This window comes from Eleutherodactylus coqui, chromosome 1 (assembly GCF_035609145.1).
Source record: "Eleutherodactylus coqui strain aEleCoq1 chromosome 1, aEleCoq1.hap1, whole genome shotgun sequence".
NCBI classification, from domain to species: domain Eukaryota; kingdom Metazoa; phylum Chordata; class Amphibia; order Anura; family Eleutherodactylidae; genus Eleutherodactylus; species Eleutherodactylus coqui.
In genome coordinates, this window is record NC_089837.1 from 369,355,691 (window position 1) to 369,381,617 (window position 25,927).

At 43.4% G+C, this 25,927-nt stretch overlaps 1 protein-coding gene across 2 annotated transcripts in view; it reads left to right on the forward strand.

Moving 5' to 3' along the window:
* The window catches only part of MSL3 (MSL complex subunit 3), a 28,020-nt gene extending 2,646 nt beyond the window's left edge, over positions 1-25,374 (forward strand). Inside the window, exons 3-14 of one of the 2 annotated variants that reach the window (XM_066578015.1) lie at positions 1,750-1,845; positions 5,439-5,539; positions 10,210-10,298; positions 11,886-12,008; positions 12,530-12,690; positions 14,556-14,714; positions 14,821-15,083; positions 17,332-17,430; positions 18,346-18,455; positions 22,460-22,559; positions 23,490-23,574; positions 24,976-25,374. In XM_066578015.1, coding sequence (XP_066434112.1) covers positions 1,750-1,845; positions 5,439-5,539; positions 10,210-10,298; positions 11,886-12,008; positions 12,530-12,690; positions 14,556-14,714; positions 14,821-15,083; positions 17,332-17,430; positions 18,346-18,455; positions 22,460-22,559; positions 23,490-23,574; positions 24,976-25,075 — 1,486 coding nt within the window. In that variant the 3' untranslated portion in view covers positions 25,076-25,374. The remainder of the gene's footprint in view (positions 1-1,749; positions 1,846-5,438; positions 5,540-10,209; positions 10,299-11,885; positions 12,009-12,529; positions 12,691-14,555; positions 14,715-14,820; positions 15,084-17,331; positions 17,431-18,345; positions 18,456-22,459; positions 22,560-23,489; positions 23,575-24,975) is intronic. The other variant, XM_066578021.1, reaches the window with a different exon arrangement.
* Positions 25,375-25,927: the final 553 nt, after the last annotated feature.

Sequence of the window (25,927 nt, forward strand, 5' to 3'; positions counted from 1 at the left end):
GAGTCCAGGCAGCTGTGCTCCATACTCAATGGGTGCCCCGTTCCAGTTCTGTGCCCCTATGGAGTTACGGCACGGCGCACAGCGTGACTCTTTCAGCTGACTAGTGTGGGTGCTCCTCCATTCATCTCTATGACGAGAGATTCCTTTTCGTAATCCTGCAGCTGTATTGGTAATTTAGTATGTAAGTAACACATGGCTGGGATCCAGCTGTAGTCCAGTGCTGCTTTTATCCAGAATTTCCATGTCCTATCCTGCCAAGACTATTAGGTTCAGTCTACTTTTATCTTTTAAATATAACCAACTTTAAAATTGGTGCTCCACTTTAAATCCCATTGCCTTCACTGCAAGACACTTCTTGAAATGCCTTACCGCAGGCTGAACCTCCAGAGTATATCATGTGTAAGTTGTCCTTCAGGATTCCCTATGGAGTCATCTCCAGTAGAGCTGAGTTGCTGCCTGCAAGTAACCCTCTCCTGTGGTGGGGGCGTGAGTTGCATGTGTTCTTCTAGAGAGCAGCATGGCCACTTCCTGTACTATGGCAGACTAGACTACACACTTGTGTCTGATCAGAAGTTTGAATGAACATAACATCCAATGCTTTGTCTTAGGCAAAGTTCACCATGAATCCCATGAATCCTGCCCTCATATCGCGCTCCCCACCATGTGAAATTCCTGTGGATGTAAGGAATTTTCATGTGAAAACAGCCTCGCATCACTTCGAGGATGAAGGGATCCTCTGGCGCAGCAGTCACAGCCGCGGCAGAGGATTGCAGAAATACTTCTATTGCTTTTAAAGGGGCTTGTGCTGCTGCCATCGGCCCCATTGAAAGCAATGGGGCTGCAATGCGAGAGCACGCAGGAAGATAGAACATGCTGCGATTTGTTTCCCGTATTGCGATGCCATGCAGGAATATATGCCTCTTGTATATGACGCCGTTCAAAGAATGGGGTTCATATTTGTGCATCTCAAAACGTACAAATTCCGTGCGATTTTTATCATCCGTGTGAAGCCAGCCTTAGTTGTACGATTTGAAAAATGCTAAAACTGTGTTTTGAAATTGCTATTTAACCCCTCAGAGATCACCGATATGTCACCTATTGGCGTAACGCAGTGTGATTGCAGGTTGCCAATACGTTGCTATAGCACCTGGAGGCTCTTCAGTGGGTCTGCCATCTATGGTGGCCTATGAGGCTTAGCAGGATTCAATACTGTTGTAACAATAACACACTGCAATACTGAAGTATAGCAGTATAATATAGGAACAGTAGTTCCTAATAAAATCCAGGTCCCCTAGTGGGCTGAATGCCATAAAAATGAAATCTAAATATACCCAGTCCCCCTAAAAAAAAAAAAAGCATAAAAGTTATGCAATAAATTATATTTACCCAAAAATGATGTCATTACAAATACAACTGCCCCCCCCCCCTCCCCAAAAAACCCAGTGTCTATGTGAAAGTAAAAGATTAAGGCATTAGGTTCACAATGATGGAAAAAAACAAAAAAATTGGTTTGTCGTTAGGGCCTAAAATTGGCCTGTCCCCAAGGGGTCTAGTTCTTTTCTAAACTATTTGTTGGTTTGACAAGTGGATACTTTAAAATACGCCATGTATGTTGTTCTTCTGTACAATGGCAATGTTTCACATGGTACCTATTTGTATCTAATAGATGATGATTTTTTTACTCCACATCTTGCACTTAAACCCCCTTGTGTTCTTGTTACTTATGTGTTTACTTTTGATGGATTTTAGCTGGGATCGATGGGCAGCGGAAGACCATGTTCTCCGTGATACTGATGAAAACAGACGATTGCAGAGAAAGCTGGCAAGGAAAGCCGTGGCCCGCATGTAAGGAACCTCTCTAGGTAGACACGTAATGCTGCTACATTTACATACCCCATATTTATACTCTCCTTTTTTTTTTTTATTTCCTCAATCATTTCTTCTTTTACTGTGTTTAGTGGGAGCTCTGAGATTAGATAACCTTCTACCGTAGTAATCCCTGGAACTTCCAGGTACTTGCCCTACTAATAGTACATGAGGGTGCTGCATATCGGCCTTCTTATAGCCATTTATTGATGCCTGACCATCCTGCAGAGAGCAGGCTGGACCATCACTAGAAGATGGCATGCCCTCTCAGATGGACCTTTATGGAGGCAGATGAGAGGTGCAACCCTTTTGGGGATTAGACGGGTGCAGGGAGCCCCAAGGCGATCGCTGTATTTAGAAGTACTGCAGTGGGCTCTACATCTTCACATCATTCTTCAGATCCATATTTTTATTTGATAGCTTTTTGATTAGTATTTACAAAATACACTCTCCATGCATGCTACGAATTTGGTGGATGAAAAAGGTACATTATCATTAGCTGAATCCGTATCCGGCTAGGACCTGTATCACATGAACAATATGTCAACATGTAGAATACAAATATTTACAAATTCTATAGCGTCCGTATGTCGTATTGCATTTATATCACGCTCTGTTTATATCTGTGTTCTGTGCTTTCTGTCAGGGTTTGTTAGTATTTTTGAAAACAAGATTAGCGCAGTATAAAATGGAAACCTGATGGACCCAGTTAAGTCATTTGGGTCCTCCAGGATTCAGTGGGAGCCATGGCGTTAATGTGAACAGGTCTTATTGGATCCATAAAACCAATGGTAGCCTTCTAGGTAGGACAAGAAAACATTTAGGGAAGCCCCACTGAAATGCAGGCGATATACAGATGCATCTTATGGTAATCAGTCTTCTCATCCATATCATTGGGGGGGACACAGAAGACCTTAACCTTAGGTGTGCTGTGTCCCCAAATGAACGTGATGGTAAGTGACAAAAATCCTGTTTTCATATACTTTATTGCACAGTGTGCATATGCAAATGGATAAAAGAAAGGTTTGCTGCACATATCAAATGCACACATTTATAAGCCGGTTGGGAAAGCTTCAGAAGTGCACTGTTCCTCAGAAAACAGACAAATATAGAGACACAATATATGAAAAATCTGCTTGCATGAAAATTGCCTGTTCCTGCTGGTTTAGGCTTGTTAATTGCCTGTTATGCTACACGTTAATGTGTTCTATCAGGGCTTAAAGAGACTGTCCTGCGGCTTGTTAAAAACAAAACAATAACCCCTTCAGCGACTGATGAGAAAATAATAGACCAGCCTACACTCCCTTGATGCTCTGGTTCCCCATCTCTACTGACTTCTCGGCACATATGGTCAGTTATTGACCATTCACCTTTCCCTAGCAGTACCCCATTTAGTGTATATTGGTGACATCCGTTTCTCCTGCCCATGTGCATAACCTTATAATTATCAAAATAAACTTCATTTGCCATTTTTCTACCCAAGCCCCCAGCTTATCTAGGTCAGCCGTGTATTGTCCTCCATTGTATTAATTAACTTGTATAATTTTGTATCATCTGCAAATATTGATATTTTGCTGTGCAGCCCCTCTATCAGGTCGTTGATAAATATAATGAACAGATTGGGGCCTAATACTGAACCCTGTGGCACCCCACTAGTGACGGTGGCCCAATCAGAGTATGAGCCATTTATTATCGCACTCTGCTTCCTTTCTCTGAGCCAGTTCTTTACCCAGATACACACGTTTTCACCCAATCCGAACTGTCTCATTTTATATATCAGCCTATTATGTGGCAAGGTGTCAAATGCTTTAGGGAAATCCCGATATAAAAGATCAATAGACTCTCCCAGGTCCAGCTTAGAATTTACTTCATTGTAGAAGCTGATCAGATTGGTCTGACATGATCGACCCCTCATGAACCCATGCGATAAGGAGTTATTCCGTTCGAATATTTTTCCAATTATTGAAGTGGACTTACCGGCCTGTAGTTACCAGGCTCACTTCTAGACCCATTTTTGTATATCGCTATACGCCAATCTAGTAATACAGCCCCAGTCTCTATAGTGTCCATAAATATAAGAAATAGCGGTCTATAACATTCCTTAGTTCCCTTAGAACCCTTGGGTGTATTCCATCTGGGTCAGCGAATTGTCGATTTTTTTTTTTCCCATATATTTTTAACCGTCTCTGCACTTCCTCCTGAGTTAGGCAGGTGATTTAGCGGGGGGGGGGGGGGGGGGGAAGAGGGGGGGGGGGTCGTCTTATCCCCTTGCAATTTGTGTGACATTTCTTTTTCTCTAGTGAATATATTTGAGAAAAAACTGTTTAATAGATTCGCCTTCCCCACTCATCTTCCAGGTTTTCTCCTGTACTATTTGTTAAGGGGCCAGTGCTCACAGTGCAAATCCTTTAACTGTTTATATATACTGATAAGTTTTTTTGTTGTTTTTTTACATTCTACACAATAGACTCATTTACCAAAGTGAGCTTGTTGTTATAGCCTGCTATGAAAAGTATAATCTAGAACTCATCAATGTCCCAGATGACCTTTAGCCTACTAACATAACTAAATCAGTAACTGTGAGTTATCTGTGACAATTAACAATTACTGTGTGGTTCATGGAAAGGCTCATTTACATGCAACGTTTATCGCTCAAAGTTCGTTCAAATGAACGAATTTGGGCAATAATCATTACGTGTAAATGCAAAGCCATCGTGCATTATTCATGCACTTGTCATTTATCGCTGTGTCTCAGCCTGCCTAAAAATGGTTGTTAGTTCATTTTGCTTTACCTTTCATTTAAATAGTATTAGTTCAGTCTTTGAAAGACTGAACAACTTGAGGGGAGGGGTGATTGTTCGCCCAGCTAGACATAATGACTACTTGATTTCTCATTCAGCAGTAGACAATGGCTTTTCTTCACACTAATTAAAAACTCCCCAGCCAGAGATTCCTCGCATAAACTCACGCCTACCTGAGCAAACAACCTATACAGTGTTTACATTGCTAATGAGGGAAATGGGAAGGATTTCAAACAATTATCTTTAAATCTGTAAATGCTCATTTATTCTAAAAACAGTTATCCTGTATAAATAGGGCAGTATGTTGTTTTTCAATGACTTAAGGCCCATTTACACGGAGCGATGATCGCTCAAAAATCACTAAAAAGCGATTGTTTGAGTGATAATCTTTGCGTCTAAATGCGCGGCCATCTTGCACTTTTCTTGCACTGCTAGCTGATCATTAAATTCAGGCCAACCTAAAAATCGTCCTTCAGCCTTATCAGCAGTTCTCCACTGGGAGTTCTGATAGCATTGTTTCCCGCTGTAGAACAAAAGAACTGAAAGCAGATAGGAGCCCTCGGGCTATTAACTGCTTTCAGCTAAGGCTTCATTTGCACACTTAATTGCTCTTAAGTAGCTGAGTAGCTACTTAAAAGATTATGCAAAATAATCGCTCAAAGCTGTCACTCAAACTGTTGTTTGAGCGATCATGACTCTGTGTAAGTAGGCCTTAAATGTCTTACACCAAAAATATATGCAAAATAAACATTCTGGCGTTTATGCTTTCAGGAGGAGGAAAGGAAGGAAGAAGAGACGGTGTCGCTTGCCTGGGGTCGACTCTGTTCTAAAAAGTCTACCAGCTAATGAAAAAGAAGACAATGATGATCACTGTAAGTGTGTTATCTCAAGGAGTACTGGTGTACCTTGACGCCATCGGACGGTAGGGGTGTGACAGGGCTTAGATAGAGGGACGGCCCTGTCGCACCCCTACCTCTGGATTGGCTGTTAGACAGTGTGCTGTGCCGTCTCCTCGCAGCTGTGTTACTCACCACCCCGTGGCTCCATCAATGTGTGCTAGCGCGGCTCCATCGGGTGCTTCTGCTGTGAGGCCTCCCAGTGCCGTGCCAGAGGAGCGGGGAGCTGAGCCGTGGACATTGCAGCGCCAGAGTGGAGGCGGGGAGACCTGAGGCACTGCAAGACCTCACCAGAACGGCGATCAGAGGCGGTGAGACAGCGCTGAAGCAGGGAGCGGAGCCGCTAAGGCAACGCAGCAGAGTGCCGGAGTGGGGAGCCGAGGCACGGCTGTAACTACAGCGCTGGAGCATGGAGCGCAGGGGAGGGGAGGTGAGCTGCGCAAACTACAGTGCAGGATCAGGGAAGCACAGCCCGTGGCAGAGATAAGGCAACGCAATAAGTGCACTGCAGGAAGGGAGAGTGCAATGCACCCCCTGTGACCAGGCCCCACTGTCATTGTTCCCTGCTCTCAGCACCTCAGCTCTGACTGTCTTCCCTGCCACTGTACTAGCTAGGTAGGGGCTTGGCAGGGGGCATAAACCCCAGCAAAGCCAGGTCAGCCCCTAGTTTCCGGTGGCGTCAAGATACACCAGTACCTCTCAAGGATAGGCTTTATATGTCGTGTATTTAAAGAGGTTTTACGTTTTTTGGTTTATCAGAAAGTTCTGTAACTTCATGTAGTTAGGTTCCAATTCCTCACTATTTTGTTTTGTTTGTTTTTCATCCTGATATGTAACAAAATAAACCTTACAGAGCCAACACTCTCTATAGCTGAGTTTCCACAATTGTGTCCATGTAAAGGGCCATTTACATGGGACGAATGTCAGGCAAACGATGCCCGACACTCGTCCCCACATGTACCCGCACCTGTGCTGCTGCACAGGTGCAATTATCGCTGACGGAGCTTCCAGCAGGGAGCCTGTGCGGTTGGAGGAGATTTCACTCCTCGCTCCCCCCCCTCGCCCCTCTCCATTCACTTAACATAGCGGCTGTTCAGTACTGAACAGCTGCTGTTTATACTGACTGATCAGTGTTCAGGATTTTATGCACCATAAACAATAGACGAGCTGATCGCTCAGTGTAAATAGCAGCCGTTCAGTACTGTACGGCTGCTATATTAAATGAATGGAGCGAGGCGTGAAATCTCCAGCCGCCCCGCTGTGAGCCAGCAATACTAGCTCCTGTGCAGCAGCATGGGAGTGCGTACACACAGGGACGAGTGTCAGGCATTTTTTGCCTGACATTCGGCCCGTGTAAATGGGCCTTAAGTTTATTATTTCCCAGTTAATATTAGTTATTATAGTGATACCAAAAAATTCCAATGATTACAGTGAAAAAAAGCAGTTCATTATATCCTGAAAAGTTTTAGGCCGCCTGCAGACGAGCGGGTCGGATCCGGCAGCGAGAATTCTCGCCGCGCGATCCGACCCGAGCGCCTGCAGGGACGAGCGCGTACTCACCCGGCTTTCATGTGCCGGCTGCCTCGCAGCCGGCGCATGCGCAGACCGGAGCCGGCGGCCGGGTGAGTGCGTGCCCCGCAGAAAATTAGAACATGCCGCGGTTTGTTTGCCGCGCGAGATTTCGCACGGCCAAACCGCGGCCGTCTGCATAGGAGTGCGTATTTTAATGCACTCCTATGCAGACTTTCAGCGGCGGAAATCCCGCGGGAAATCCCGCGGCGGGATTTCCGCTCGTCTGCAGGCGGCCTTACAGTGGTAGAAATCATGCCAGGAGTCAGACTCTGGGTGAAAACAAGAAGGTTTTACTTTAGTTTTTTCCAGGTTGATGTTGTCCTGTAGCTCCTTAATGCCAAAATAAGCTAGGTTCATTTATAGTTAGCTTTTTATACTTTACTACTTTTGTACAACAATGGTTCATCTCATGGGAAAAAATACAGGAAGCCATAACACTTTTTTTTTTAATTTCTCCATCAATCAAAAATAATTATATTATATAAGAGAACCATTTTTGGGTACATATATCTTGTTGATTAACCTACTTTGGGGGAAATGATGAAATAACAGAATTTTTCTATTCTTTATTGTTTTTTAAGTTTATGCTTGTCACAGTGCGGCATAATTATTGTGTTTAGATGCATTGGCGAGGAAAAGGAACGTGGGACCTTCATTCGATGGGGATCCCAGTGATGAGACCACACCAATCAGGAATTTGTCATCTCTCCTGTGGATAGGTGACAAATATTGATATACGGATTCTGGGAGTACTTTTTTAACCCCTTATTGCTACAGGACGTACTGTAGTAGTAGTCACGTCGTGCAGCTTCGGGGTTTGTATGGAGGGAGATCTGATTAGCTGACCCACGGTGCTTGAGAACCAATCACAGCCAGCGTTTTCTGGAGGCGAGGATTTTAAACCTTCAATCCAGGAAGGGCTGACTGAAGACTACAGAAAATTGTGCCGGAGCTGCAGAGGGGACACGCGCTGCAGCTGACAGCGTCTAATAGGTGATGTATTTATTATTTTTATTTGATTTTTTTTTTTTTGTATGCCAATAAGGTAATTTTCAGGGTAGGGCTTCTATTTCAAGACGTCCCATCTCCTCCCCCAACAGTCCCAGCAAAAGAGCGCTACAAAGTCGCGCAACTTTGTAGCGACACAAAATTGTGGTACGTCGCAGTGGTGGAAAGATGGAAAGAGCTCATCCCCACCCTCACTAATGAGGACTGGGAAACTGCAGTGTCCACGTACACAGCGGTATCACCAGCTGCAAACAACAAACTAACTCAATTATATATATTACACCAGTGCTATTTGACGCCGATCAGACTGCATAAAATGAATAGGATACCCACAAACCAGCGCCATAGATGTAGAGCCCCCAATGCAAACTTCAACCATCTAATATGGAGCTGCACCAACATCTACACATACTGAGGAGAAATTACAGAATTCCTAACCCAACTGATGGGTATACCGGTACCACAAGACCCAGCAGTATGCTTATTGGGCATTCTAGACGAAGAACAGTGGCAATACCACGACAGGATATTCCTCACTAAGACACTATTCTATGCCCGCAAGGCAATAGCTTTGCGATGGATGGATAGACGCCCCCCGACACTCTCAAAATGGCAGAGCATAGTCAATGCTATCCTACCATATGAAAAAATAGTGTACAAAAATAGAAAATGCCCCGAGAAATTCGATAGGGTATGGGAAAGATGGTGCGGATCAACAAGTACAGTATTCACACAAGACCAATTCCAAAGTCTGTTGAGAGCAACCGTACCTAGAACGAACCGGTAAAATACGAGAAAGTAATGGCCCTCCACTGACTCCATGAGCAAATACACTGCCACACTGTATTCAATTCTAGCATATGTTAATGTAATGTATTAAAATGTAATTATACAATCACAAGAGCCTATGATGTAACCAAAGTAGTTTATTCATGCAATGTACGAAATACATACTGTTCAATAAAACAAGTTTAAAAAAAAATACAACTCCGTTATACATAGTGCATTAGTGCTACCTGGCATATGATTTGGGACTGTCAGTCAATCCAGTCGTACTGGGGTGAGGTCATAAGTTTGCTATCTGAGATTCTTAGTATCCCAGTTCCCGTTACCCCAGAGGTCTGTCTTTTCGGCATTCTTGACGAAGAGCATTGGCAACACCATGATAGAGTTTTTCTCAGAGGTCCTGTTCCTGGCTAGGAAAGTAATTGCGCTGAGGTGGATGGACCTTCCCTGCCGATGTGGAGAAAACTCACCAACACAACTATTCCCTTCAATAACTTGGTCTATAAGGCACGCAAATGCCCAGATACATTTCAGAAAGTATGGGGTCGATGGTGTGACTCCTCGCTCACTCTGTTCCCTCCGCGATTGCTCTACTCGGCTATATCAACTCTCTCGGTAATTAATGGATGCTGGAGGCAGGCTGGGGGATCTGAGATTTATTCTAGGATGTTGGACCGTGGTGGCCAGTGGGCTGGTATCCTGGCGGTCTCGTATTGTTCCTGTTATGCCATGTCCACTTTACATACGTCCTTTCTTTTTCCCTTTTTCTTATTTTTTCCCTCCCTTTTACTTTTCAATGAAACGAGTTTAAAAAAAATATATACAACTCGTCCCGCAAAAAACAAGCCCTCATACAGCGACGTCAATGGATAAGTAAAAGTTATGATTTTTTTTTTTAAGGGGAGAGGAAAAACCAAAAATAGGGGAAAAAAAGAGTCATGTCCTTAAAGGGTTAATATAAGCCAATCTAAGGTTCATTTTATCATGGTGGCTTAAGGGGTTTCAGAATTTTAGGAATGCAGGCTATAGGTTGTACTGAATGAAGCAACACTCTAATAAGCACGTAATGTGCCATGCAACCATCTGTTTTCTCTGCTACATGCAGAGACTTAACCCTCCAGTCGGGTCCGTCCTATTCTTGTGAAAGTGTTTATGCTGAAAGTAAACCATTTCTTGAGTGAAGAGATGTAAATGTTTGTTCTGTTGTGCAGTGCTAAAAGATGAAAGTATGTATAAGAGAAACATTTGAGGTAACCAGCCACACTGTACTTATCCCGTAGCACTGAGCAGTTCATCGGAGGACAGCGAGGAAGGGACAGATGAGGAAATAAAAAGTGAAGAGAGTGACTTTGAAGAAAAGGCAGAAATGGTAAGTCAGCTGAGATGTGGAAGAGCGTGCCAAAGGATTCCTGAAATCGATTTAAAAAAAAAAAAGTTTTTACCCCTTTTCTCATCTGGAAACCACTTTTTGTTTTTTGAAGCTACCTTGTCATTTGGTTGCTACCCTCGATAATCAGGTGTTAGCAGGGAGAGCTCCGTGCAACCCCTCACAAATGTTATTACTTGTCACCTGGATAATCTCCCTGAAGACATAATGTCCGCAGGATATGCCTGGTAGATGTGCGGTTCAAAGGTGAAATCATCCTCAGAATGGGATCCCACATGGTCGTCGCATAAAGGCAAGGAATTGATAGAGGCAGCTGTATTTTTGCGTGGCTTCCTCCATACACTTCTATGGGGGTTAAGGAAATGGCACTTGCCTAGTAACTCCTATTGAAGTAAATGGAGAGAGCTGTGCACAACCATCTTTTCATTCAATGGGACATGTGATGTAGGGGTTGAAGGACCCCCGTTCAGCAGTTAGATGCAGGCTCCACCTCTGGAGCCCACCTCTATCACCCATTTACGGCATGTCCAGCAGATGCTGGGTATGAGGCATTAATCTAGACATTTCTTCTAATTAACATACTTGGACCCAAGAAGGAATTTTTTTCCCCTAACATAAAAAAAAAAGATTTGGCTTCAGGCTTTACAGGGTTTGTTTTTATTTCATCTGGAGAGAGACAGAACCCTCATGCGGGAGCCCACTGCGGAATCTGTCTCTGACCCTGGCTGACAACCCCATGTACCTGCAAACTCTGCACTGCCTGCAGATGGCTGCAGACACTCGCAGTCGGTCATGCACAGTACAGATTTTTTTTTCCAATATTTGTATTTCCCACACAGTCACTAGGCAATGGCGTGGGTATCCACGGCCCATCCGCAATGTTACTTGACTTCAATGGAGGCCATTCATGCGGAATCTGCCGCAAAATATAACATGCTGCGATTTTACCTCCTCTTGCGAAATACGCAATTTCGAGTGTGAAGGAAAGATTGAAAATGCATGCTTTTCTCCTACTGCGGATCCTCTGTCAGGACGCCGAATGCGGATTCAACTATGGGAATCGGCTTGTATGAAGCCAGCATTATTAGCTATTTGAGAATGGAGTGAAATGGATTCACTTTTCTCTCAATATTGCTATATTACTTTGTCACATGGTTGTAACTCGCTCATTTTAATCCGAGATGGTCCCAGGCCCATCTACCGTATCCAAATGCTCTACTAGGTGGCATAAAAATGGATCTAAGGCGAGTTTCACACAGGCGCGCGTGATTTCGGGCTTGTTAACGTGCATTTTACCCGCAGATGCGAGGCTATTTTCACGTATGATAGAGGATCGGAAGCGTGTCCCGTTTATTTAAATGTTAAGCCTCGCATCACGCGGAATGTGAGAGCCATGCGATGTATTTAACGTCCTATTGAAATCAATCATGTGAGACTAGCTTCAGCGTGAAAACCTCCGTTAGCAGCCATGCGATGTTTAGAATATTTTGAAACGTCAACTTAAATTTGTACTTGTTTCTTGTCGGACACGTTAGATCGTTTAACCAGATTCTTGGCCTTGTTTTGTAGAAAGAAGAACAAGATATTGTTTCAAAACGGGACATGGAAGAAAAGAACATTGTAATAGAAATACCTGATATTTTGAAAAAGAAGCTTGAAGAGGATTGTTATTACATAAACAAACGCAAGCGGGTAGATTATAACAAATCTCTTACTCCCTCCCAGCATAGGCCCCCTGCACACGGGCGGAAATTCCGCAGTGGGATTTCCCGCAGAATTTCCGCTCGTGGAAGCTGCTATAGGATTACGTTAGAAAACGCAATTCTAGGCAGACGGCCGCGATTTGTCCGCGCGAAATCATGCGCAGAAAACAAATCGCAGCATGCTCTATTTCTGCTCTGGGCTCGCAGAGCCCAGCGCAGAAATGTCACTCCCCGGCTGCCGGCTCCGCTCTGCGCATGCGACGGCTGGTTGGCAGCCAGCACGTTAAAGAGCCAGAGCCGCGGGAGAGGTGAGTGCCGCGCTGGTCCCTGCAGGGGCTCGGGTCGGGTCCGCCTGCGAGAATTCTCACAGCGGGGTCTGACCCGGCCGTCTGCAGGTGGCCCTAGTGTGTATCAGCATCTCCCCGCACTGTGTACATACCTACAACTACAGTTTTGTACCTGATATGTATATAGCAGAATTGACTGACATTTTGTTTAATTCCATTCCAGCTTGTGAAACTGCCCTGCCAGACCAACATCATTACCATTCTTGAGTCGTACGTCAAACACTTTGCCATAAATGCAGCGTTTTCAGCAAATGAAAGAATTAGACATCATCAGACCACATCAAATGTCAACATGAATCTCCACTATGTTCCACCTGAGAAAAAGTAAGATATTTGCAATGTGAATATTTATTAGTCTGCACTGGTTTATATTTGTTTCTTTTAAGACGAGAATACTCTCAAAAATTACAGCAAGAAATTAGTACGCGTCGTGTTTCTGCAGCTGCACGTGCCTTTTGTGTGTGTTTAACGCCCTCCTGATGTGTGACGTATATGTACAGCACATGTTGGGTGTCTGTGTATGTAGCAAGCTCGGGAGCTGAGCCAATTCCATACATGGTGGGTGACAGCTGTCTTGACAGAGAACAGCCATGATCAGTATTCACGCTGATCGCTGTTGTTAACCCTTAAAATGTTCCTGATAGGAACAGGCCTGCGGCATGTCTTACAGAATACAGTAGAATGCAATACTGTGGCTTTACATTATGCTGTATTTGTGGTCAAATGATTACAAGTTCAAGTACCATGTGAACACTAAAAAAATGTATAAATTAGTCAAAGTTCTTTTAATTATTAAAAAATGTAGGTTTAACCTCCCCCTCTACTTTTCCAAGTTGTCACATATTAAAAAATTGGTATCACTGCATCTGCAAAAATCTACATTAATAAAATATCACAGGAAGGAATAAATAGGGAAAATTGGCTTCTACCTCTTTGTTTTTTGTTTTTTGCTTTCCTCTGGATCATCATAGGGGGTTAAAAGACTGAACTGGGTGGACATATGTCTTTTTTCAGCCTCTTAATACTATGATACAACCTGATCAACAGAAAAATGTTATTATTAATTTTGGCATTGCTATAACATTACTGACCCATGGAATAGAGATAGCATGTTCTTTTTTACTGCACCATAAACGCTAAATGCATAAAATGACACAACTACATTTTTTTCCCATTTGTCACCACTTAGAATTTTTTTAAAGTTTTCTAGCATAGTATATGGCATGTTAAATGGTGCCATTGAAAAGTGAAACTTGTCCCACAGAAAACAAGCCCTCACATGGCTGTTATTGGAAAATTAAAATAGCTATGATTTCTTTGAAAGTGGGGGAGAAAAAGATAAAACGAGAAAGGGAAAAATGTTCTTCATCTGTTTGTAATTTGAAGTTGATAGGAACAATAAAAAGGTTAGTGGGGTATGCTGGTCTTAAAGGAGTTTTCTCATGAAGACCAGCCTTCTGATATTGGGGAATATGGATGTCATATAGGGGAGTCGTCCTTCTGGGACCTCCTATACAAGCTAATGGAGAAAACTGCTGAAAGGAGAATCCAACTCACTATATATTATACGGTCGGCCATTCTTCTACATTTCCCTTGCAGTGGAATCTGTGGAGGAAATAAATGGCCAGCCCCAGCTTTTAGACATTGATGTTTGTTGGATTTATAAAGGAGTATTCTTGAAGACGCACAAATATGAACCCCATTCTTTTGAATGGGGTCATCTGCATGAGCGATGTTTTGCCGCATGGCACCGCAATGCAAAGCTATGCAGGAAACAATTCACGACATGTTCTGTCTTGTGTGCTCTCGCATCACACAGTCCGTCTGTTTTTAATGTTGCCGCTAGCCCCATTGGGAGCAATGGGAGAAACTATGCAATTCCTTTGCTGCAACAGTGACAGCCGCGCCGGAGGTTTCCTGCATCCCCAAAGTGATAAAGGGCTGTCCATGGGGATTTCACATGGTGGGGCACACGATACTGGGGTGGGATTCACAGCCCCATATCGCGCTCGCCCGTGTGAAGTTAGTCTAATTGATCAGTTTGTGGAAATGTACATTCTGGCTTCAGGAGAGGTGAGTGTGCATTACTCTAAGATCCTTCTAGCACCCCACTGTCAGCAGTGTTTATGGCAACCTATAATTGTACCAAACATATTTTGAGTATTGAGTATATTTTTGGTTCTTTTAGTGTGGAACTATGCAAAGAAATGGTGGATGGCTTAAGAATTACTTTTGACTTCACTCTCCCACTGATACTCCTATACCCGTATGAGCAAGCACAATTTAAGAAGGTGATCTCATCTAAATTTTTCCTTCCCATTAAAGAAGTTACGTCTATTGGGAATAGGTATGTTTATGCTGGCTTAAGCAGTTTTGTTTTCTTTATGTCTTCCTTTATAACAAGTCCAGAAGTAATTTTGTCTTTATTTTTTTTCTTTGCTCTTTCTTGAAAGAAACCAAGAGGAGGTATCACCCAGTCCACCACTTTTAAACCCACCAACTCCACAGTCCACAGACAGCCAGCCTACCACGGGAGAGTCCACAACTCCTAAGAGACGGAGAACAGAGCCGGACATTTTACAATCCTTGAGGCGCTCAACGCGTCACAGTACAAGCTGTGATAGGATGTCGGAGAGTAGTGCGTCTCCACAGCCCAAGCGACGGCATCCCGAGACGCCAACTTCAATGCCAAAGCTGTTTCTTCACTTAGAGAAGAGTAAGTCGTCTCTTATTCTTGAGACAGTGTTTTGTTTTCTGTATACAATAACCAATATTTTGATTAAAAAGTATACACTGAGATGTTTTCTCGCCATCAGAATTATTTTGTATTGCTAACGGATAACTGTTTTATCTAAAGAGGGCGTCCCTATGAAGAAAGAAGCTTTCTCCACTCCCCGCCGGCGGCTCCAGGTCTCTCTGCTGATGTAGTGTTTCCAGGCTGCAGTCAGCCTGTACTGTCCCTTTATTGGGCTGCTGCAGTCAAAGAGCTCAGCGGTGATCACTGAGCTCTGTCATTGGCTGCAGCAGCTGGTTTATGGCACGCCAAAGGCTGGCTGCAGCCTGGAAACATTACATCAGCAGAGAAACCTGGAGGTGCCGGCGGGAAAAAACCTGGAAGAAATTAGTATGAACTGTTTTCTCTACAGGAGAGTTCTTTTTTAGATAATAGTTTTATCTCCAACAACCTATTTAACCCCTTAAGGACCAAGCACGGTAAATATACTGCGTTCGGTCCTGGGCTCTAATCCCAGCCGATAGTAGAAGTAGGGCGTGGGATTAAAGCAAACGAGCAGGAGCAGGTCGGGTTTTCTACTGTCAGACACAGCTGAAGACCCAGAGGAGAAGGGAGAAGCTGTTTTTAACCGCTTGTGCCTTCTCCTTTCCAGGCTATATAGCACTCAATAAGTGCTATGTAATAAAAAGTGAAAGTGGAAGTGATTGTTCTGCTATGCGACCTGGCAATCACGTGACCACCGGGTCCCTCTGTTACAGCAGAGCTGCAGGGTCCTTGCAGAGCTCTATTAAGCCTTATGTCCACAGGCCCGCATGGTTTCCCTGTGCAGAATCCTGCAGCGGGTTCCATCTGTCCGGACGCTGTGGGGCTCTCCACTGTGTATGCTGGGTCTTTTTTCTTCTGCACAGTGGATGCTCACAGGATGCCAGCAGCGTGCCATGCGTATGCGCCATGCTATCTTTTTAAACTCCTGCTTTCCTGCGGTACGGACGCAGTGACAGCTGTGTCTGTGCCGCGGATCCGGACGGCTACCATTTGCTTCAAAATGGAGCATGCTGCAGTTGTTTTCTGGTGCATGCGATCCACACGCCGGGGGAAAATGACATCTGCAGGTATTTAATTAGCTGTGGGTGCCCAATGATTCCCTATGGGCGTGGATTTTGAAAATGTATTTTATGCCGTGGACATGAGGCCTAAGTGTCACTACGGGAGGATGTTTTCCACTGTAAATGGGGCACCTATGGAAAAGTATGAAATAAAAAGACAATGTAAATGTCTCCCAGGGATCTTATATAATGTCATGGGGGACATACATTGTAAAAAAAAAAAAAAAAAAGTTTAAAACAAAATTACACAATACAATAAAAAATATATACATGAAAATGACCCAAATCGGACACCAACCAAAAAAACTATATAAATTATATATCAAAACACCTGAAACAAAATGAGGAGCGCATTAAAAAAATCCCCCTTTTTTTTAGGTTTTTTTTCCCCCTAATAAAAGTTTTAAAAAAAAGTGGAAAAAAAGATTCCTATATGTCACAGGAAAAAACGCAACAAAAATAATTTTGGTAGCTGAAGCAAAAATCAAATGGGTCAGTAAAACTACCACATGGGTAAAATCCCTAAAAAGTGTCTGGTCCTGAAGGAGTTAAATTGCCCGCTTGGGACATTAAACATACATTACTAGGTATGGGGCAGGTCATAGCTTTTTGACAAATTAATCCTTTTTTAACTGCTTTTAGAAACAGCTTGGCCAGATGGGAGCAGTGGACCCAAAACATTCCCTTTGACACACAATGGCCACAGACAAATCCTCTGTCACTCCTCAAAATAGCATTGCATGCAGCATTTGTCTGGTGATACGGCCATTGAGCGATTATGGCTGATGCAAAATGGAAGGATTCTTATAGGGGTTTTCTGGGCAGTTTCTATTGATGGACCTATCCTCATGAGTCAGTAGTTGATTGGCCGGCGGGGTCCGCTGCTTAGTACCTTGGGCGATCAGCTGTTCGGGCACCCACTGTCAGCGTCATAACATAGTGTACAGAGTGGAAGTAGATCGCTCCAACTGCTGTGTAGTGGCCAGCCCTGGCCATTGCAGGCGCTCCTATTAAAATCAATGAGAGCTGCGGATGGAATTTACGGTTGTGTAGATAAGGCCTTAGGGTATGTTCATGGAGAAAAAAATACTCACCTTTTCTATCTTCTTCCTGTTCCTGTGCAGAGGCATACCTGCTCTCCGACCAGTTTGTCCTGGCCTCCAGCAGTCATATGTCGTATTGCTGGAGGCCAGGATGCAGAGACCAGGGAGAAGATACAGAAGGTGAGTACATATATTTCTTACATTTTGTTCCATATCTGTGAGTAATTTGCAGCAAAATCCACAGCAATAGAGATTTGGCTTGTACTGTAACAACGCTGCTAATCTGCAGCGGAAAATAATTAGCGTATACTCCACATGTGAACATCCCTTTAACAGTGTGAGGTGCATGTGGGGAGGGGGGAGGGTTCAGGTGAAGCTTCAGCCAGTAGCTGCAGAGCAGGAAGTGATGTCACAGCATTAGTAGTCAGAAACGCTATCTTTTCTGACCCCCGTCCCAGGCCTCTAACTAGCAAAGCCAGACTCCTACAGTACACTGATGAAGGGGAACAACCCTGAAACAGCTGTCTGTACATGGAGTCTGGCTTTGCTTTTAATTCCTAGTCATTGTTCCAAAGCTTGTATAAAAAGTCTGACTTTGGCTTGAAGGTATACTGCCTTCCAATAGGTGGCACTGTGGAGGATTTATTCAATCTCCCTTATTAGCATTAGTTGTTTTATTGGTAACTTCAACCAATAGCTGCAGAGCAGAAAGTGATGTCACAGCATGAGTTGCTTTATTGGTAACTTCAGCCAATAGCTGCAGAGCAGGAAGTGATGTCACAGCACGAGTTGCTATATTGGTAACTTCAGCCAGTAGCTGCAGAGCAGGAAGTGATATCACAGCATTTGTTTTATTGGTAACTTCAGTACAGCCCAATAGCATTTCCTGTGATGTTAAGGACCTACCGTATACATGGCACCTTGGGAACTTGCATCTGAGGGAACTGAGTGAAAGAATTAACAGCCCTTGTATGTTACATGACCCAACTAGATCCACTTTACTCATTCTGAAAATTTATCTGCAGCTTCACTTAGATTTTTTTTTCAGTTTGTCGTATTTTTAAAGCATTCTATTGTTTTTTCACCACTTTCTAGAAACGCCTGTTCATAGTGGCTCATCATCACCAATTACTTTAACTCCCAGCAAAGAGGGAAGTTCTGTGTTTTCTGGACTTGAAGGCCGTCGAAACAATGAGCTCAATGAGGTAACAACCCACAACTGTTAAAATGCACTCATCCACTGCGTAAACACTGTGAAAAAGCAGCAGGAACATTTACTATCAAAGTGAATGAGATTAAAGCAAATCCTGTTAACATGTAGAGGAAAACAAAGTGCTGCAGATTTTCTGCTGTACCTGTACTGTAACCAACCTGCTGCTTATCCAATGTGGATATTCTGCAACAAATCCGCAGTATTTCCGCAACGTGTGAACGCACCCTTAAAGGGGCGAATTCTTTTATTTTAATTAATTCAGCCCACCATAAAATGGGCATTCATCCCATTTCCTGTGTTCTGGTGATCATCTGAGAGACTGGCAGTGGGAAGGAGGGCATTATGGCCTGTGCAGAGCCAAACCCCTTAGGTTAGTGCTCTTGGATTTCACAGAACTTGTCTTCCTTGGACACTTTCTGGTCGTCTTTAATTTTAATTTTTTTTAAAGTTGAGCTCTAATTAGTTGCATTTGGAAACAAGGACTGCTTTACTATAAAAGGTTTGCTAAATGAGCCGTCTTAACAGGAAACGTCCTTGTTACCCCCAACAACCAATCACAGTGCAGCTTATATTTTACCCCCACAGTTGATGGCTGAGTTCTGATTACTAGAGGGAACAAGGCCGTTTTTTTAGTCCATTTGATAAACATGATCCTGTATGTTTTGAGGACATCTTTGTCATTTCTATCAGTGTTAGTATAGGTGAAGTGCAGGCAGCACAATGGTGTTCTCCAAAAACATGCAGTACCTGAAAGTAATAGAAGTGTTCTATATAGGGTTAAGACCTTGATCATAATACACATAAAATGATTAGAGCACACTGTTTATACCTGAGAAATATGTATGCATACAAAAGAAAAAACAAACATTACAATGTGCGGTTGTAGCCTTTTGGCGTAAATTTTACCAGGTTTGTGTCAAGATAGTGAAACTCCAACATGCAATGTCTCCAACAATAAGCTGTTTACGGGGGTCCAGCTGCCAGAACCACCTGCCATGAGGGGTTACCACCACAGAAAAGCTGACGGGTTTGATATAAATGGGCTGCCTGTGTAATACACTAGTTCCCCAGCAGTACCATACTCTGGCTCATCATTGGACTGTGTATAAGTGCAAACTGTCAGCTGACAAATGAACAAGCACTGATTCATCAGCTGATTGGCTGGTTTATGCAAGCAAAAAAAATGCTTGCTTATTGGCTGCCCTTCTGCCAATGATAGCCATCCGATGACTGATTATTTGCCCATGTAAAAGGAGCCTTCAAGTCATGATTAATGATGAGCAAGCGTACTCGGTTCGGGTGTTTTTGCACTCAAGCACCGCTTTTTCCGAGTAACTGACTACTCGGACGAAAAGATTCGGGGGGTAGCAGTGGAGAACAGGGGGGAACTCTCTTTCCCCTCTGCAACCCCTTGCTCACCCCGGCACCCCCCGAATCTTTTCGCCCGAGTAGTCAGTTACTCGAAAAAAGCAGTGCTCGAGTGCAAAAACACCCGAACTGAGTATGCTCGCTCATCTCTAGTCATGATATATACACACTGGGTATGCCTGCGTGTAGCTGTGTGGGCTGGGCATTAAAACATGTATTGTGCATACCTTTTAGATAGTCGGTCAGTGTTGACGTATGTATATAGAGCTTGCAAGTATATATCTGGTTGGCTAATAAAAGTAGTATTACTAGAATTGTTTTCTCCTTTTTGTGATACTAAAGTATTTGACCAGTTTGCCTATAGACTATAAACTAGCAGGTAGCCCAAGAGAGGCCAAACCTCTGGTCAGGAAGTGGATTAACCTCACAAAGGTCTTAATTCTGCAAAATTGAAACCAATGCTGCCCCCTTCTGGATATTTCACATCCATAGCCACGTTTTTTTTATTTTCACGCCACCAATGTTTCGAGTGAATTTCTTAGGCCTAGTTCACCTGATTAGTAGAGTGTCAGATCTCAGTCGGATTCTTCCAACGTGATCTGTGACTTGATCCACGGCAGAACTCCAAGGCCTTAGTGTCAGATCCAAACACAGATTTGGCTCCAGTCAATGCGGTAAATCTGTGTTGAAAACGTGCTTGTTTTTTTTTTTTCTTCTGCAACGGGGCAAAAATCACACGGCACGGTATTTCAGTAGAACGCTAAAATGTCACAGATTTGATTGTGTAATTTGTCAGAATCTACAGTGAAATCGTGGCTTGTGAGTGAAACTCTAAAAGCTTATTACGTCTTTGAAAAAATCTATATTACTAAGCCTAACATGGAGTTCACGTAGTGAGATATCGATTTCCTTCAAAGTAAACATTCTATTGGTCACAGATATCGCTAAGACTGTCTACAGCAGCATCAGTTAGTGTAAATTAGTCCACATTCACATAGGTGGTGGCTGGAGACGGGGGCAGACTCACCGCTTACAAGACAACATCCGTATTAAACTATCACATGCATCAATATGAAAAGGTTCAGGCTTGGAAATAAGTTATTAGCTGCTATAACTAAAGGTACCTTTACCTGGGGCCATTATTGGTGGAAACAGAGAATTTGGGTGATTCGTCTCCCTGTGTACACGCAGCTGCTGACAGGACACGTGAGTGACAAATTGCTCCCTTTTTGGAGTCACTTGGTTTTTAGTAGAACTGAAATCCAAGTGACTTATCGGTCTGTGGAAACTGGAGGCGCTCAATACTGTTTGCAGTTAGTAGAGGTGAGTGGGCCAGAACGACGGTCCCTGGAATGTGAAAGCACAGGAGAGAGGGTTGCTACAACAGCTGTCGGGTGCTAATGTGTCCGATGGCCGTCCTGTGTAAAGGGACCTTAATATATAACCAAACTTTTCAAGTAATTCCAGTCAATATAAGGGGGTTTCTCTGAAAGGCAGATGTAGGTTATACGTTGGAAGGTAAACCAGCAGTGAGCTTCTGAAACCGCGCTGATGGCCAAGGAAACTACAAATTTAAAAGGGTTTTCCAGGGAGACCACTATTGATGGCCTATGCTTAGGATAGGTCGTCAATAGTTGATTGGCCGGGATCCATCGCTTCGGATCCTGAATGATCAGCTGAGTGGGCACAAGCTGTCAGCGCCGCAAATACACAGAGGTCGGAGCGGAAGTCTCCGCGCCGAACTCTGTGTAGTGCCGGCGCTTGTAACTGCAGGCACGGCTCTCATTGAAATCAACGCAAGCTGTGCCTGCAGTTACAAGCGCTGGCCAATACACAGAGTTTGACGCAGACGCTTCTGCTCCGATTTCTGTGTATTTGCAGAGCTGACAACATGCGGCCGCATAGCTGATCAGTCAGGGTCCAGAGCGACGGACCCCAGCCGATTAACTATTGACTTATCCTGATGATAGGTCATCAATAGTAGTCTTCCTGGATATCTCTTTTAATAAACCTGTTGGTAGAATTTGTGCCACAGTTAAGAGCCATCGTGCTGAAAGCGGATTCTGATGGTGGTAACTAGAGATGAGCGAGTATACTCGCTAAGGCACATTACTCGAGCGAGTAGTGCCTTAGCCGAGTATCTCCCACCTCGTCTCTAAAGATTCGGGGAGAGCGGAGAGGAACGTAGGGGAGATCTCTCTCTCCCCCCCGCTCCCCGCTGCAACTCACCTGTCACCCGCGCCGGCCCACGAATCTTTAGAGACGAGCAGGGAGATACTCGGCTAAGGCACTACTCGCTCGAGTAATGTGACTTAGCGAGTATACTCACTCATCTCTAGTGGTAACGTTTGGGTTTTACTGGTGGTCGGTGCTGGGGTTTGCATCCTTATCGGAGCATTTCTGCAACATGTATATTCTGCGGAGCACACGCCCGAACTGTGAGGTATTGTCTTCCAGAAGGAGTTCTATGTAACATAGGATTGATTCCGGGCTTGTATTCCTGTACACACGAATAGTAATTATTACGTCAATATTTGATTTTATACATTTAATATAAACTTGAGCAATTAGATTCATCTGCCTTGTGTTTTCCTTTCTGCTTAAGTAATACATTTCTTCTGCCATTAGGTATTGTCTTGGAAACTAATGCCAGAAAATTACCCTCAAAGTGACCAGCCACCACCACCTTCCTATATATATGGGTCACAACATTTGCTTAGGTTGTTTGGTAAGAATTATTTAACTTGTCCCTTTACAAACCACAAGAAGCAGTACTCAGTATTTGGTGTACTTTACAGCCTTATAAAGTGTTAGCAGGCTGCTTTAGCAACTTGCATTCCCAGACATCCACTGTTTTCCTGAATATAAGCCCTCACCCCAAAATAAGTCCTAGCAAATAGAAAAATAAAAATAAAAAACATCAATACTCACCTAGCCGAAGGCGTCTGAGTCCCTGGGGCTGCGGCAGGCTGCCGTGTCTTCTGCACTGACATAGAACTTTCCTTCTGGTGACGGGGGTTTGAATACCCTGCCTTCAGCAACCGAGTGCTGTGATTGGATCGAGCGCCAGAACAATCAGAGTCGGCGCTCGATCATTCACAGCCATTCAGTGAATGACATCACTGAATGTCTGTGATTGGCTCATCGAACGCCTGCTCTGATTAGCTGAGCCAATCACAGCTTGCTGGAGGTGGGGTATTCAAAGCTCAGTCACCAGAAGGAGAGTTCTGTGTGAACACCGAGGACACTGCAGCCTGCCACATCGCTGCCAGAGATCAGCAGCGCCAGGAACCCAGACGCCATGGACCAGGTGAGTATAAGTCCCCCCTCCCGAAAATAAAACACTGTGCCTCTTTTAAGGGGGGGAATTTATATAAGACAGTGTCTTATTTTTGGTGAAAAAACCATTCAATTCCAAGTTTATGATATGTTAGATTCTTAAATGTTTGTTATGTGTATATTTCTATATGTAGGCGTGTTTAGTAATAGTAACAATTTACACTGCAGCTTGAATCGCCTGTGTATCTTGTACAAGCTAGGTCTTGCAAAAAAAAAACAAACGTTTGTATACAGTGTATGCAGGTAAAGAAAGATATAAGTGTTTTAAATTGTATCATTGATGCAATTAAAAAAATCCAAACTTGTTACCTTTTTTTAGTGAAACTACCAGAAATAATGGGAAAGATGTTCTTTGCGGAGAAAAACCTGAAGGTTTTGCTCAAGCATTTTGAACTGTTTCTAAGGTATGTGGTGGTCCTGCTTTTGTAGCTGTTCTTTTGTCTCAGCTTTGTATTGAGAGTAGAGTGGGGAACGCACAAGGTACATGTCTATTTCCAGTACAACACCACCTGCAATAGAGGCAGGCTTAGAGCTTCCCACAAACCCTTTTTATTGGATGTATACATTATTGGCCTCACTGAGTCTATCTGGATTAGGATAAAATGTAATTTTTAATGGTAGTGTATTAGAAACAGAGGTGCTGTCACTTACTCTGATTGATTCTGCCTCCTAATACATGTACCCTACAAGACGAATTGTAGACCAGTAACTTCTTAGTCACAGCACTTCTGTTTGCTAGTCTCCTCTCTATCCCAACTATTCAACCCTATCTCCTTTTGTGAAGTATATTTAGATATATGAATTGATGGTTAGCAATTATCAGCCACTTACGGGACATTTTTTCTTATCTCAAGTTTTACCATCCCACCTATTTTATTTTTTTCCCCCTCTTCGGTTCTATCATTTTTTGTCCCTTCTATTTAAATGCCATTAAAGCCATACCAATATTATCACTTTGTGTATTTTACACTTCTTAAACATAGTTTCTATCATCAGATATTCCAGGACTAATGTTAGAATAGCCCCACCTGCTATCTATATTCTGTGTCCACCTGAGTAAATGTATCAAGGTGATCACATATGTTCAGTCTTCCTCCTCTGTGTGCTCCACTGGGTATGTTGAGGTATCCCTGGTGTGATGAGCGGCCTCGGCTAAAGTTGCTGCGTCTTCTCTGATGTCCGAAGAGATGGTGAGAGAGTGAGACAGCGTTACTACAGAGAAGCAAGACTGAATAGTGTGACCATCTTGGAACATTTACTCAGGTGGACACAAAATACACATGGCAGGTGGTGCTATTCTAACATTAGTCTTTTGAAATGAGTGTAGATTAAAAAATGATTAATTATTGGCTGAAAAGAACTGTAAACCATATTTTTTTTATGACACAACTCCTTCAGACATATTCAGTGAGGCCTTCAATGATTGGATGATTCCATCGGTATTTCATTTTTATACATTATTAGCCCAAATCAGGAAGAATCCAATAGGATGTTTAGTGGGTAACTAGTAGTAGTAATTGATGTGCAAAAGCTCTGCCTTCTCCGTTCACAAAGTACTGAGCAGAGTCATGGAACTGTATTCCCCAAATTATCAACTTTAATCCTACTTTTAGCCAAGATGTATATTTTGGCATACCACAAGGAAATGTTAGTAGATAACATTGAGTCTGCAAGCTTCCTCTGCTACTGAGTACCAAAACGAATGAGCACCTTTTGCCAATGTCAACTCTTCCATGATATATGTAAGCCTGCCCCCTATTTCTACTACAGGAGTATTTAATAAAGTATGTAACTTTCTTCTACAGGTTTCTTGCAGAGTATCATGAAGATTTCTTTCCGGAGTCGGCATATGTTGCAGCCTGCGAAGCATACTACAGCACTAAGAATCCTCGTGCTATATACTGAAACTGTCATCCAGTTTGGTCATTCATGATTCATCCATTCTGTGAACTCTTTGGATGCTTCATCGGTTTTGTTGTATATTTTAAGAATGTTTTATGTGAATTTGTGAAATGGACTTAAGTATGTACTGAACAAGCAGATGAACGGAGGACTCTTGCTGTATTCTTTCTCAACACTTTCCGTAAAGAGCATCTGGGGGACACGGTGGATTCTCCACAACTGTGCTCACTTGTTGTCTGCTTTTATTAACTGTCGCGTTGAATTGTGTTGTTTCTTAAATAAATTTTGTGTTGATGAAATGATTTTATTGTGTTTTCACAAGCTTGGTGGGTTTAGTCTAGTTAAATAACCTCTCCATTGAAGCTAATGGCCTCCATTCAATATTCTTGCCTGTAGTGGCTCAGATATATCTCTTTTAGAGATGAGCGGGCATTCTCGATAAGGCAAACTACTCGAGCGAGTAGTGCCTTATTCGAGTACCTGCCCGCTCGTCTCTAAAGATTCGGGTGCCGGCAGGGGAGAGCAGGGAGGAACGGAGGGGAGATCTCTCTCACCCCCACGCTCCCCCCTGCTCACCGCCGCAACTCACCTGTCACCTGGGCCGGCAGCCGAATCTTTAGAGACGAGCGGGCAGGTACTCGAATAAGGCACTACTCGCTCGAGTAGTTTGCCTTATCGAGTATGCTCGCTCATGTCTAATCTCTTTCCCAGTAATGACCTTGAAAACATGTGTCCTACATTGCCAAATTTTAGAAGATGCACATTCTGTGGGTTTTTTTTGGAAATCGGTTTATGCACTTGTACATCAATTAAGAACAAACTGCCAAGACCAGTGTAATATAGGTAAGCTATACT